General features: G+C 50.3%; 1 protein-coding gene across 2 annotated transcripts in view; it reads right to left on the minus strand.

The window, feature by feature from the left end:
* SFXN5 (sideroflexin 5) overlaps positions 1-13416 on the minus strand; it is a 97321-nt gene that overhangs the window by 43628 nt on the left and 40277 nt on the right. For both annotated transcript variants that reach the window (XM_059845568.1, XM_059845569.1), the window contains exon 8: positions 146-236. In XM_059845568.1, the coding sequence (XP_059701551.1) occupies positions 146-236 (91 nt within the window). The remainder of the gene's footprint in view (positions 1-145; positions 237-13416) is intronic.

The raw sequence follows: 13416 nt of genomic DNA on the forward strand, positions 1-13416 counted from the left end.
CCCATCCCTGCCTGCCCCAGCTCAGGGACCACCACTGAGGGGGCACGAGCAGCAAGGGAGGAGTTGTGTCCATCCCAGTGGCATCTGGGCACCTGCAGGTTTGCAGCCTCCCCCTGGAATACCAAGAAAAGGAATTTTTCCTTACCGACGGCGGGGAATGGCACAAACCTCTGGATCAGCAGCCGAGTGGCCGGGGTAAACTTGTTTGCTCTCTGGATCAGAACATTAAGGCCCACCTTGGAATGGAGAAAAGCAAACCAGAGGAGCAGAGAATCAATGGCCAGCAGCAGGGCAGATGGCACCATTTGGGGTCCCTCCCCATGGAAAAGCGTTTGAGAACTAAACCTCCCCCAGCTGCAGGGTTTGGCTGGGTTGGGCTCCACCCTTTGGTCAACACAGGGTTAAATCCAATGGTTGAGCTCAAAACAAGGGTTGAACTCAACCTTTGGGCTTAAATGAAGGGTTGAACCCAACCCTTGGGCTTAAATGAAGGGTTGAACCCAACTGTTTGGTTTAAATGAAGGGTTGAACCCAACTCTTGGGATTAAATGAAGGATTGAACCCAACTCTTGGAATTAAATGAAGGGTTGAACCTAACTCTTGGTTTAAATGAAGGATTGAACCCAGCTCTTGGGTTTAAATGAAGGATTGAACCCAGCTTTTGGGTTTAGATGAAGGGTTGAACCCAACTCTTGGGTTTAAATAAAGGATTGTACTCAACTCTTGGTTTAAAAGAAGGATTGAACCCAACTCTTGGGATTAAATGAAGGATTGAACCCAGCTGTTGAGTTTAAATGAAGGATTGAACCCAACTCTTGGTTTAAATGAAGGATTGAACCCAACTCTTGGGATTAAATGAAGGATTGAACCCAACTCTTGGGTTTAAATGAAGGATTGAACCCAGCTTTTGGGTTTAGATGAAGGGTTGAACCCAACTCTTGGGTTTAAATAAAGGATTGTACTCAACTCTTGGTTTAAAAGAAGGATTGAACCCAACTCTTGGGATTAAATGAAGGATTGAACCCAGCTGTTGAGTTGAAATGAAGGGTTGAACCCAACTCTTGGGATTAAATGAAGGATTGAACCCAACTCTTGGTTTAAATGAGGGTTGAACCCAATGGTTGGGTTTATCCAAAGTGCTGAACCCAGCCACTGGATTGAACCAAACCATTGGGTTTAAATGAAGGGTTAAACTGTTGGGTTTAAATAAAGGGTTGAACTGTTGGGTTTAAATGAAGGATTGGACCCAGCTCTTGGGTTTAAATGAAGGTTTGAACCCAGCTCTTGGGTTTGTATGAAGTGTTGAACACAACCATTGGATGGAACCCAAACATTTGATTTAAATTAAGAACTGAACCCAACCTGTGGGCTTACAAGGGTTGAACCCAACTGTTGGGTTTAAATAAGGGGTTGAACCCAGCTTGGGTTTGTATGAAGTGTTGAGCCCAATCATTGCATGGAACCCAAACATTTGGTTTAAATGAAGGATTGAACCCAACCCTTGGGCTTAAAAAAAGGGTTGAACCCAACTCTTGGGTTTAAATGAAGGATTGTACCCAACTCTTGGGTTTCAATGAAGGGTTGAACCCAACTCTTGGATTTATATGGAAGGTTGAACCCAAATGTTGGGTTTAAATGAAGGATTGAACCCAACTCTTGGGTTTAAATGAAGGATTGAACCCAGCTGTTGAGTTTAAATGAAGGATTGAACCCAACAGCTGGGTTTATATGGAGGGTTGAACCCAGCTGCTGGGTTTATATGGAGGGTTGAACCCAACCATTGAGTTTAAACCTTCCCAGCTAAAAGATAAGCCAGAACCCACTCCAACACCATCCAGTCCTTCTGGAATTGCCCTTGGCTGGATTTTTGCCCAGGTCACCATCATTGTCCCCATCCACCACAAAATCCTCGAGAGTGGCAGTCCTCACCTAGCTGGGAAAAACCCAAACTTCAGTGGTGGTGGTGGCCCAACACAATTAAATCCTTCTCCAAGGGTCTGGGCTACACAACCCCATCCAGTGCCAAGACTTGGGCTGTGAAGTTTATTATCACCATGATTTTATTTTTGTTGCCTTGTCCAACCCTTGAACAATGCAGAACTCTCCAGTTTTTCATGGATCTGGGTCGTTGTGGTTGTTCATAGAAACACAGAAGAGTCACTGCCTCCTGACTCTCACATAGGTAATGCTGAAAATTGGGAGAATTCCCATCAAAACTGGCCTCATGCACACGTGGGGTAAAAAATTAACCAAATCTATTCATGGGGAATGACTTCTATCTTTAAATTACTCTTCCTCACAATATTTTCTCTTTTTTATCCCCCCACAAAAAAACCCAAATGCACAAAATAAACCCAACAGCCCCAACCTGGGGATTTTCAGCTGGAAATGGAAGCCTTGAGCAATGTGTGGCTGAAATGTTTTCAGCCCAAAATGCAGCAAAATTAAAAATTAAAAAAAAAAAAACCAAAAAACCCCCCAAAAGCTGCCAGAAAACAGCAAAATTTTTGTTTTGTTTTTTTTTTGGGGGGGAGATTTAAAAAGCAAAGAGAAGCCTGGGAGAAGATTTTTTGCAGGCTGCTACATTATCCATGCACATCCCAGCACATCCCGGCGTGCCGGAGCCTGGGAGGAAGAGAGGGAGAAGCACAACTGCTGGGTAAGCCCTGCATGAGCACAGGGCTGCTTCTGCAGCCCCAGGAAATGCTTCCAGAGCCTTTCCCCAGGTTTTCACCTTGACCCCAAGCAGGAGCTCCTCCTCTTGCCCTCAGCAAACGCAGCCCTCGAGCTGAGTCCAAGGGAACCATGGTGATTCTGCTTAGTCTGGACAGCAGCGAGGGCTTGTCTTGAACTTCCTCCCCCTCAAAAATGACTAAATGATTTAATTTTTTAAATTTTCCAATTGTTAGGATGAGTCTTTTCAAAGTCTGAACACCTTCAGAAACTGTAGCACAGTCTAAAATGTGTAGCTTTAGGAGGAGCCAGTTTTAAGGCTGGCTTTGCTGGTCTGCCCCATGGATTTGGGTGTTTATTCTGGATACGGTTAATCTGTGTCCATGACAAATTTTGGGTTTGCAGCCCCTGCTTGGAGGTTTGGTGGAGGATTTGACAATGAAGTGGAAGAGCAGCAGCTTTTGAAAGAGAAAAGCTGAGTCTGGGAGAGCCACCACTGTGAGGGCAGTGAAATAAAAGCATTTCACTTCCAGATTTAATGTGATTAACTCAGTCCCCACTTACAGCAACCCCCCTGCCGGGAACATGAAATTAAATGTTGCTGGAGATTAAATCCCATCTCCCAAATCCTCAACACAAGGGCTGGATATAGAAAACTAATGAGGGTTTGTTTTCTACAGTTTGGAAATTGCTGTAGCTGATCTGTGAACTCCTTCCCACGGGCCATGAGGTGGGATGAGGGTAAACAGGGCAGGAACTGCTCCACCTCAGGCCGCCAAAGCAAAAGGGTCATCAAGGAGATGTTAATGAGTTTAATTACTTGGGATTGGCCGAAGGACGCTGTTGAGGCAAATTCAACATTAAAGACCAACCCCAGGTTAATTATTGTGACCATCACCCAGTCAGTGAGCAGGGTCTGCAGCACTGGCAGTGGAAACATGGAACAGAACCAGGGGGGATTCACCTCACCCAACCTGGCACAACCACAGAACCACTGAGGCAGGAAAAGCCCTCCAAGATCGAGTCCAACCATCCCCAGCACTGCCAGGGCCACCACTGCCCCATGTCCCCAGGTGCCACATCCACAGGGCTGTGAAATTCCCCCAGGGATGGGGATGCCAGCCCTGCCCTGGACAGCTGTGCTTGACAACCTTTGGTGAAGGAATTCTTCCTGAAATCCAACCCAAACCTTCCCTGGCACAGCCTGAAGCTGCTTCCTCCTGTCCTGTGGGTCTCTTGGCAACTCAGCTCCTCTGGGCAGCCTGCTCCAGAGTTTGACAGAACTCCAGAATGCTTTGGGTGGGAAGGGACCTTAAAGAACATCCAAGGCAGGGACACCTCCCTCCCACTGTCCCAGGGTGCTCCAACCTGGCCTGGGACACTGCCAGGGGTGGGGAGTTATGCACAGTGCAAATTCCTGCACTGTGGCCCAGAATGAATCCAGCTGCCTGGTTTGCTGAGGTTTCCTCCTCCAGAGCCCTTCCTTGAGGTGGCTGAGGGAGCTGGGGGAGCAGGACACAGGGACACAGTGCTGGACACAGGGACACATCACTGGACACATGGCTGGACACAGGGACACATCACTGGACACATGGCTGGACACAGGGACACATGACTGGACACAGGGACACGTGAATGGACCCAGGGACACACGGCTGGAGCCAGGGACACGTGACACCAACACTTCCTAACATCCCTCAACACAAAACCGGGATCAACCACCGTCAGCGCGAGAGAAATCTCACCGGGCTCTGCTGTGCCTCTGGCAGCACGCTGCCCTTCCTCCCTCCCTCCTCCTCCTCCTCGAGGATTCCTGCCCTTTCTTTAGCTCCTGTTCAGTTGTTTTGTTTCAGCATCAACAACATTCCCTCAGCAGAACGTTTGTGAGGTCACCACACTTTGGAGCAGAACCATCAGATGCTGTCCGAGACCAACGTTTCTCATTCCTTTCCTTCTTCTTGTCTCACAAAGTTCTGACCTCGTGTCAACCAAGACACCAATTCTAAAACCATGGAAATTAAAAAAAAAAAAAATTCCTGCTTTTTTCTGCCTTTTTATGAAGATTTTTGAAGCCTGAGAGATGGTTTTGAATGCCTGACATTGGCAATAACCAAGCCCACATCTCTTAAACCTGGCCTAGAGCAGTAAATCCATCAGAGGAGTTACTCCATTTCATATTGGGAGGGAATTTTTATAAAATGGAGGAATCTCAGGAGTCCAGTGAGCATTAGCTGGTAGATGGCACCACCCAATCATTGCTTCATGGAGCTGTGCTGGAGAAATCTCCACTGATTTAGGGGATTTAACTCCAGGGCATCCCTGAGCACTGCAGCTGGAGCTGGCTGTTCAGGGAACCTGGAAAGTCAACTTGGAAAGAGGGACTGGCTCCAGAGGAGGTTATCCCTCATCCCCCAGTCACCAGATTGGATTAAACTAATTGGATCTGATGAGTCCCATTCAGCCAAGCTGGAGAAAAGAGCATTAGGAGAAGGAAGGAAAAAACTCATTCATTAGGGCTGGGAGGTGAAGATGGAGGCAGAGAGATGGAAAACTGGGCTCTTTCCCAACTGGAGCTTTCCCAAGCCAAGGAGAACAGAATGGAAGAGTCTAAGGAAAGGGAAAGCAATCAGGATCCAAGGGGGGAAGGAACTTAGAGAGGAGCAAGAGTAAAGGAACATCCCTCCCAGGACAATTCCAGCAGGGATGGCCACAGCAGCCCCACAGCTGGATGCTTCAAGGGAAGAGAATGGGGCAGTCTGGAGCAAGGCTGGAGAAAAGTGGGATTGGTGCTGAGAACACAGCTTGGTTTGGGAGATGGTGGAGCAAGGAGGATGAGGGGCCATGCCCAAGACAAGGGGGTGCTGTCTCATACCAAGTGTTCCATGCACCTGGATCCTGTCCAGAGGCAGCAGCACTCCTGGGGTGGTGGGGATGGGTGTGACAGAGGGAAAGGAAGGGATGAGAACAAATCTGCTGGAAATGGAAACATCCCAGTGAAACGAGAGAGCAAATGCTGCAGAGAGGCACATGGAGTTTGGGAGGGGACAGTCACAGGAGGAACCTTAAGGATCATCTACTTCCAACCCCCTGCCTTGGACACCTTCCATCATCCCAGGCTGCTCCAAGCCCTGTCCAGCCTGGCCTGGGACACTCCCAGGGATGGGCTTGGCAGCACCCAGCAGGTGCCAGGTGCTCCTGACTCCAGGGACAGGATGCTGCTGGCACTGGGAGCACTCCCAGAGCCCCAGGTCCATGTCCCCCACAAGGCTGTGCCTTTGGGAATGGCTGCTCAGCTCCAGCGATTTTGGGGCTCCATGGAGGAACTGCCAGGCTGAGTTTCCAGTCTGAGAGATCCAACCACTCCCTTCTGGGCTCTGAGAATGAACAGGGAAAGGGATGTGCAGGAACAGCTTTGGAGCAGAGAGATGCAGACTTTAGAGCCAGGCACCTCTTCATTTCAAACTTAAACTTCATTTAAAGGAGAAGTTGATCTCCAGCTCCTCGGATCCCCTGGGATTTTCCCCCTGCTCCCATGGAGGAGGCAGCCAGGCCACGCTCCATCCCCTCCCATCCCTCTCCCGACTTTTCCAGACCCTGAATGTGTCCAGGCTGCCCCGAGCAGGGCCGAGCCAGGCGGTGGGAGGGCTCCAGCTCTCCCGGCTGATTATGGACATCACACCCCATTCACAGGCTGTCAGCGCAGCCTCGCAGACAATTATCGGGAACAAGGAGCGGATTGGAAAAATCCACAGGGGCACCTCCACCTGGAGAGGAGAGCGAGAAATGGTGTGTGAGAGGTCAGCGTGAGCGGGAGGGAGGAGCAGCCCCACGGCACGGGAAGGAGTGGGATCGCTGGAATGGGATGGAATGGGAGTGATGGAAAGGGAAGGAGTGGGATCGCTGGAATGGGATGGAATGGGAGTGATGGAAAGGGAAGGAATGGGTTTGGTGGCATGGGAAGGAATGGGATTGCTGGAAAAGGAAGGAGTGGGATTGCTGGAAAATGAAGGAATAGGATTGATGGAAAGGGAAAAAATGGGATTGATGGAATGAGTAAGGAAGTAATGGGGTTGACAAAATGGGAAATAATGGGATTGCTGGAAAAGGAAGGATTGGGATTGCTGGAAATGGAAGGAATGGGATTGCTGGAAATGGAAAAAATGGGATTGCTGGAAATGGAAGGATTGGGATTGCTGGAAATGGAAGGAATGGGATTGCTGGAAATGGAAGGAATGGGATTGCTGGAAATGGAAGGATTTGGATTGCTGGAAATGGAAGGAATGGGATTGCTGGAAATGGAAGGATTTGGATTGCTGGAAATGGAAGGAATGGGATGGCTGGAAATGGAAGGAATGGGATTGCTGGAAATGGAAGGATTGGGATTGCTGGCTGAACCTCTCCAGGCTGAGCCCCTTTCCCAGCTCCCTCAGCTGCTCCAGGTGCTCCAGCCCCAGGATCCAAGCAGAGCAGGAGACTCAAACATTCCTGCTCCTCTCCAGCTTTCACCTAGTTTGGTTCTAAACACACTCGGGTGTTACCACCCAGCCTGGCCCAGCGGGGCCCCCTGGGGTATCCCAGAGCAGCAGGAATCCCCCTGGCAGCAATGGGATTTGGGATTTGTTCCCACCTCCAGTGGCTCCTGCAGAGGCAGGATTTGGGGTCAGAAGCAAGAAAGCACTTCCAAAATGAAGAGCTTTGGGTCTGCCCATGGAGAGCTGCTTCAAACCCTCTCCTGGGGGGCCAGCAGTGAGTCCGGGTGGGTCATTAGCAGCTGATATTAATGGCGTTAATCACCTGAGCAGGGACACTGGCAGTGCAGGGATCACCCCAAACCTGGCTGCAGCCATGGTTACGAGGCACTGCTGCTGCCTCTCACCCAGAAGAAGACACAACACCTACTTCTGGCAGAATTTAGCTCAGGTTGCTACGTGAGAACCAAATATTTATTTGTGTCTGTGCTGAGAGGCCCACAGAGCTCAAACCTGCCCTGAAACGAGCCCTGTTAGAAGTGACAACCCCTGGTGTGCTGGGCAGGCAGGGGAAGGAGGGAGCCTGGGAATTAGGGCAAAGCCCCAACCCGGCACAGCTGAGGGCTGAGCTCACACCTGGCTGGGCTCACCCCTGGCTGGGCTCACACCTGGCTGGGCTCACACCTGGCTGAGCTCACACCTGGCTGAGCTCACACCTGGCTGGGCTCACACCTGGCTGGGCTCACACCTGGCTGAGCTCACACCTGGCTGGGCTCCCTTTACTGGGCACAGCTGAGGCCCTGTCCCACAGGAAGCTCAGTGTCACCCTGGCTGTCACCAAGGGCTGTCCTGGCTGAGCTATGTTGGATTGAGCCCTTTTCTGACTCAGAGATGGGGCAGCTAAGAGGAGTTTTAAAAACTTTTATTCTGTTTTTAGTCTCATGTGAAGGGTAAAACAATACAGATATTACAATTACTATCAGAAACTATTTCTTAATTATAATACATTATAAGCATTTTTTTACCTATTAGCTTTATAAATACCTTAAAGTTAGGCATGTAAAATTTCCCTTCATAAGTCCTACTACAATCCACCTTTCTAAAGCATCTAATCTTGTTCACAAAACCACCTTTTCAAGCTTGCTTCCAATTCCACTTCTCTCCCAGCAAGGTCTGTCCTATTCCATGGCATTTCCAAACCAATATTTCTAATTTCAGAGTTTGTACACAAATACACACTGTGTGAACCTTCTACCAAACTTTGAGAATGTCCCACGACTCCATTTCCCACAAGCTGCAGGCTCTGTGCCCTGCCAGGGCCCGTCAGAGCCCGTCCAGTCCCAGGGAGGGGACAGCACCCATGGCCAGGGTCCCTCTGGGGCACACAGAGTGGCACCAGAGGGACAAGGAGGGGCTGGCCCCAGCACAACTGCCAGGAAACGTGGCCAGAAGGTGCTGCCAGAGAGAGAAACCCCCAGGAGGGTCCCCACAAGGTCTCCAGCAGCACAAGGAGCAGGATTTGGAGCTGGGACTGGAAGATGTGATCAGGGAAATTGAAGAGCTGATGGAGAAAGCTCCAATCCCACAGAAACACTGGGAGATGCTTCCAGGAGAAGGTCCAGAGGGACCCAGAAAATGACCCCAGAGGGTCCCAGAGGGGTCAACCCCACCAGTCACCAATCCAAAGGTCCCAGCAGCAGTGACAATGCAGGAAACTGGGAATGGCTGCTCATGGTCCTCGGCTGGTTTAATTCAGCACAGCCCCAAGAGTCACTGCTGACCCAAAGATGGATCCAAGTCCCCAGAAGCTGAGCCAGCACCAAAAGGGATCAGCAGTGCCAGAGCAAATGGAGCTGGGATCTGGAATTAGGAATCAGAAATCCTGGAATGGGTTGGGGTAGAAAGGCCTTAAATCCCCTCTCATCCACCCCTCACATTCCATGGGCCAGGGTGCTCCAAGCTGCCCTTGGACACTTCCAGGGGTGTCCCAATTTCCCTGGGCAAAAGAAACCAACCTCCACATAGAAATGATAACGTTGTTATAAATAATTATTATCTAGATAAGATTATTATATTTAAAAAGCGATTGTTGCCAATAAAATTGGCTTCATGCAGCTTTTTTAATCTTCTAAAAGCGTGAAAAATAGCAGAGTAAGAGTGTGTGTGTCAGCTGGAAAGAGTTTCTGTCTCATCACAGCCCCCCTGATCTGTGCAGCTCTTGGCACTGGAATGCTGGGGGAATAAAAAAATTCCAAACATTTAAAGCACGCTTGGTCTTTCTCAAGTCTTTTTACTTCTCCCTGCCTTTGTTTGCCTTGTTTAGGAAAACCAGCTGGTGTTAATTGCACTTCATGCACCACCAGCATGAACAGCAGCCAGATATCAGGAACTGGAGCCTAATCCCAGGAATCCACTCAATTGTTTGGGAAAAAAAATTACATTATCACTCTTCAGAACAGCAGTAAAACGAGGGAGCAAAAGAAAAGGCAGGAAAGAGGCTGGTGGGGGAAAGTGGGATAAAAATAAACTACAATCACAGAAAGAGAAAAGGAGATGTTAGAGGATGGAATTCCCAGAGCATTCCCAGCTGTGGCTGCCCCTGGATCCCTGGAATGTCCACGGCCAGGTTGGACACTGGGGCTGGAGCAGCCTGGGGCAGTGGGAGCTGTCCCTGCCCATGGATGGGGTGGCACTGGATGGGATTTGGGATCTGTTCCAGCCCAAACACCTTTCCCAGCCTTATTTCAAGTGATTCCTTCCCCTGAGTCATGCACAGGAGAAGGGATGAAATCCTGGACCTGGCACAGCTCTGTGCTCTGACTTGGGTTGGGATGGGAGTGGCTGGAGAGAAAAGGAAATATGGGGAGAAAAATGTGGAATAAAAGAATATTGATTCCTCCCTAAATTCACTCTGTAGGGCTGGAAATCAGGAGTTGTGGCTGTAGCTATTCCTCTCTCTCTAAAAAAGGGAAGAAAATCAGGATATTTGCAAAGGTTTCCCATTTAACTGCAGGCAATGAGGCCGAACCCAGCCCTGATGGAGCAGTGTGCTTGTCCCTGCTGCGAGGACACAGAGGGTGGGGCACAGCACAAATCCACTGCTCTGCCCTCTCTGGGCTTCTCCAGGCCCTTTTCCACCTGCACTCAGGGAAGGGTCTCCCCCCAGTGACTGAGCCCACACCCCAGAGCCTCCCTGCCCTGCAGGGCTTTCTCCAGGCTGGTGGGAGTCGTGAGGAGTTCCAGGACACAGCATTCCACAACTTCAGGAGTGTTCCACTGGGATGTCTGTGGGGACACAGAAACCTCCCTGCACACCCCCTCTGCCATCCCTGCTCTGCTGGGAATGTTCTCTTCCAGCACCAGAGAGGAGAAGAATCTTTAAAGGCTGCTGCCCTTCGTGCTCCATGTGGAGAAAACTCCTTCCAACATCACGATAGAAGAACCCCTGAAGGTTTTTTTACCCTTCCTGCTCCACATGGAAGAAAATATCCCAACATCAGGAAGAAGAACCCCTGAAGGATTTTGCCCTTCCTGCTCCACGTGGAGAAAAACATCCCAATATCCAAAAGGAGAAGAACCTCTAAAGGTTGCTGCCCTTCATATTTTATATGGAGGAAAACCTCCTTCCAACATCAGGAAGAAGAACCCCTGAAGGATTTTGCCCTTCCTGCTCCACGTGGAGTAAAACATCCCAACATCCAAAAGGAGAACCACCTTTAAAGGCTGCTGCTCTTCATGGTCCATGTGGAGGAAAAGCTCCAACATCCAGAAAGAAAACCTCTAAAGGCTGCTGCTCTTCATATTTCATGGGGAGGAAAAGCTCCTTCCTACATCAGGATAGAAGAACCCCTGAAGGTTTTTGCCCTTCATGCTCAGTGTGGAGGAAAACATCCCAACATCAAGAAGGAGAAGAACCCATGGAAGTTTTTGCCCTTCATGTTTCCCATAGAGGAAAAGCTTCCAACTCACAGAAGGAGAAGAACCACTAAAGGCTGCTGCCCTTCACAGTCCATGTGGAGGAAAAGCTCCCAACATCCAGAAGGAGAACCTTTAAGGGCTGCTGCCCTTCCTGTTTCATGTGGAGAAAAAGCTCCTTCCTACATCAGGAAGAAGAACCTGTGAAGGTTTTTGCCCCTCATGCTCTGTGTGGAGGAAAACATCCCAACATCAGAAAGAAGAACCCCTGAAGGTTTTTGCCCTTCATGCTCCACGTGAAAAGCTCCCAACATCCAGAAGGAGAACCTTTAAAGGCTGCTGCCTTCATATTTCACGTGGAGGAAAACGTCCTTCCAACATCAGAATGGAAGAAACCCTGAAGGGTTTTGCCCTTCATATTTCACACGGAGGAAAACCTTCCAATATCACAACAGAAGAACCCCTGAAGGTTTTTACCCTTTCTGCTCCATGTGGAGGAAAACAGCCCAACATCCAAAAGGAGAGGAACCACTAAAGGCTTCTGTCCTTCATGCTCCATGTGGAGGAAAAGCTCCCGACATCCAGAAGGAGAATCTTTAAAAGCTGCTGCCCTTCATATTTCACATGGAGGAAAAGGTCCTTCCAACATCAGCACAGAACACCCCCTGAAGGATTTTGCCCTTCAGCTCCACATGGAAGAAAACATCCCAACATCAGGAAGGAGAACCCCTGAAGGTTTTTGACCTTCCTGCTCCATGTGGAAGAAAACATCCTTCCAACATCAGGAAGGAGAAGAACCCATGAAGGTTTTTACCCTTTATGCTCCACATGGAAGAAAATGTTCCAACATCAAGATAGAAGAGCTCCTGAAGGTTTTTGCCCCCCCTGCTCCATGTGGAGGCAAACCTCCCAAACATCAGGAAGGAGAAGAGCCCCTGAAGGTTTTTACCCTTCATGCTCTACCTGGAGGAAAAGTTTCCAACATCAGGATAGAAGAGCCCCTGAGGTTTTTGCTGTTCCTGCTCTACCTGGAGGAAAACCTCCCACACATCAGGATAGAAGAGCCCCTGAAGGTTTTGGCCCTTCTCCACCCTGGACCATCCACAGCCCCATGGAAAGTTCCTGCCTGACCCTGGGACACTCTTCTGACTCCCTGAGCACCACAGCTCTGAGCCAGCACTGTCCCACACACCCAGGGCATCCTGCTGGGATGCCAGCCTGGGGGACAGGGTGGCAGTGCCCAGGAGGGAGCAGCTCCCCCCTGCAGGGAGATCTCTGCTTGCACCAGGCCGAAACCCCCCAGTTTTATTGCCTACACATCTCACAGAGCTTCCCACGCCTCTTTGCAAGGGGTGATTCCCACAGCACCCCAAGGTCCCTTCTGCCCTCTGGAGCTGCCCTGCTGCTCCAGCTGCTCCAGCTGCTCCAGCTGCTCCAGCTGCTCCAGCTGCTCCAGCTGCAGGCTCTGAGCAGCCCAAGGAACCCCAGATCCCCAAGCCCTGCACCAGCCCTGCAGCACGGACACCTCCACACCCACGGGGTCCTTACCAAAGCCTCCCAGCTGCTCGGGGGACAAAGCTCTGCCAAGATCCTTGTCCGTGTGTCCTGCCCCTCTAATCTGCCCCTGTTCCAAGAGGGAGAGGAGCATTAATGCCAAAACCACGGGATCAGCAGCACCAGAGCGTGCCGGGGCTGGAAGGGGGGTGTGAGGGGCAGCAGCATGTCCAGCTGGGCACTGTCACCTCAGGGACTCACAAGGTGACAAAAATGCTGGCCTAAGCACTGAGGAGCTCAGGGAAACCATCCCATGCTTCCCCTGGAAGCTGTGGATGGAAAACCGAAGCGTTGAGCTTGTTAGGATGGGGATTAGGGTTAAAGTTGAGCTGGAAAAGTGAGCACAACTCCTGGGTGAGGGAGGTGGGAGCCCAGGTGAGCCAGGCTGGGAGCCCAGCTGAGCCAGGCTGAGCTGTGAGCCCAGGTGAGCCAGGCTGGGCCGTGAGCAGGGTGAGCTCTGCAGGAGGGGACAGCAGAGGGGACAGGAGCAGCAGTGCCCAGCACACAGTCTGAGCCATGGCAAACCATCCTGCACAGGGGTACCCAATAAAATGGAGTTTTCCCTCAAAACCTCGAGGCACTTCAACCATTCCACACCCTTTGGAAAATGGTCTGGCAGCAAAGGAGCAAATTCTCTGTGACCTGAAAAAATGGGGAAATGTCTTGGCCAGAGGGAAAAATACCAACTGCTGTGGGGTCTTTAATGCTCCAAAGGAAAAGGTACAACCACTCAGTTTGGGGCTGAAACCCCAGTGTAAGGAATGACTTTCCCAAGCTGTTCCTCCAAACTGTTCCTGCCCCTTGG

Source organism: Haemorhous mexicanus, chromosome 4, assembly GCF_027477595.1.
Source record: "Haemorhous mexicanus isolate bHaeMex1 chromosome 4, bHaeMex1.pri, whole genome shotgun sequence".
NCBI classification, from domain to species: Eukaryota; Metazoa; Chordata; class Aves; order Passeriformes; family Fringillidae; genus Haemorhous; species Haemorhous mexicanus.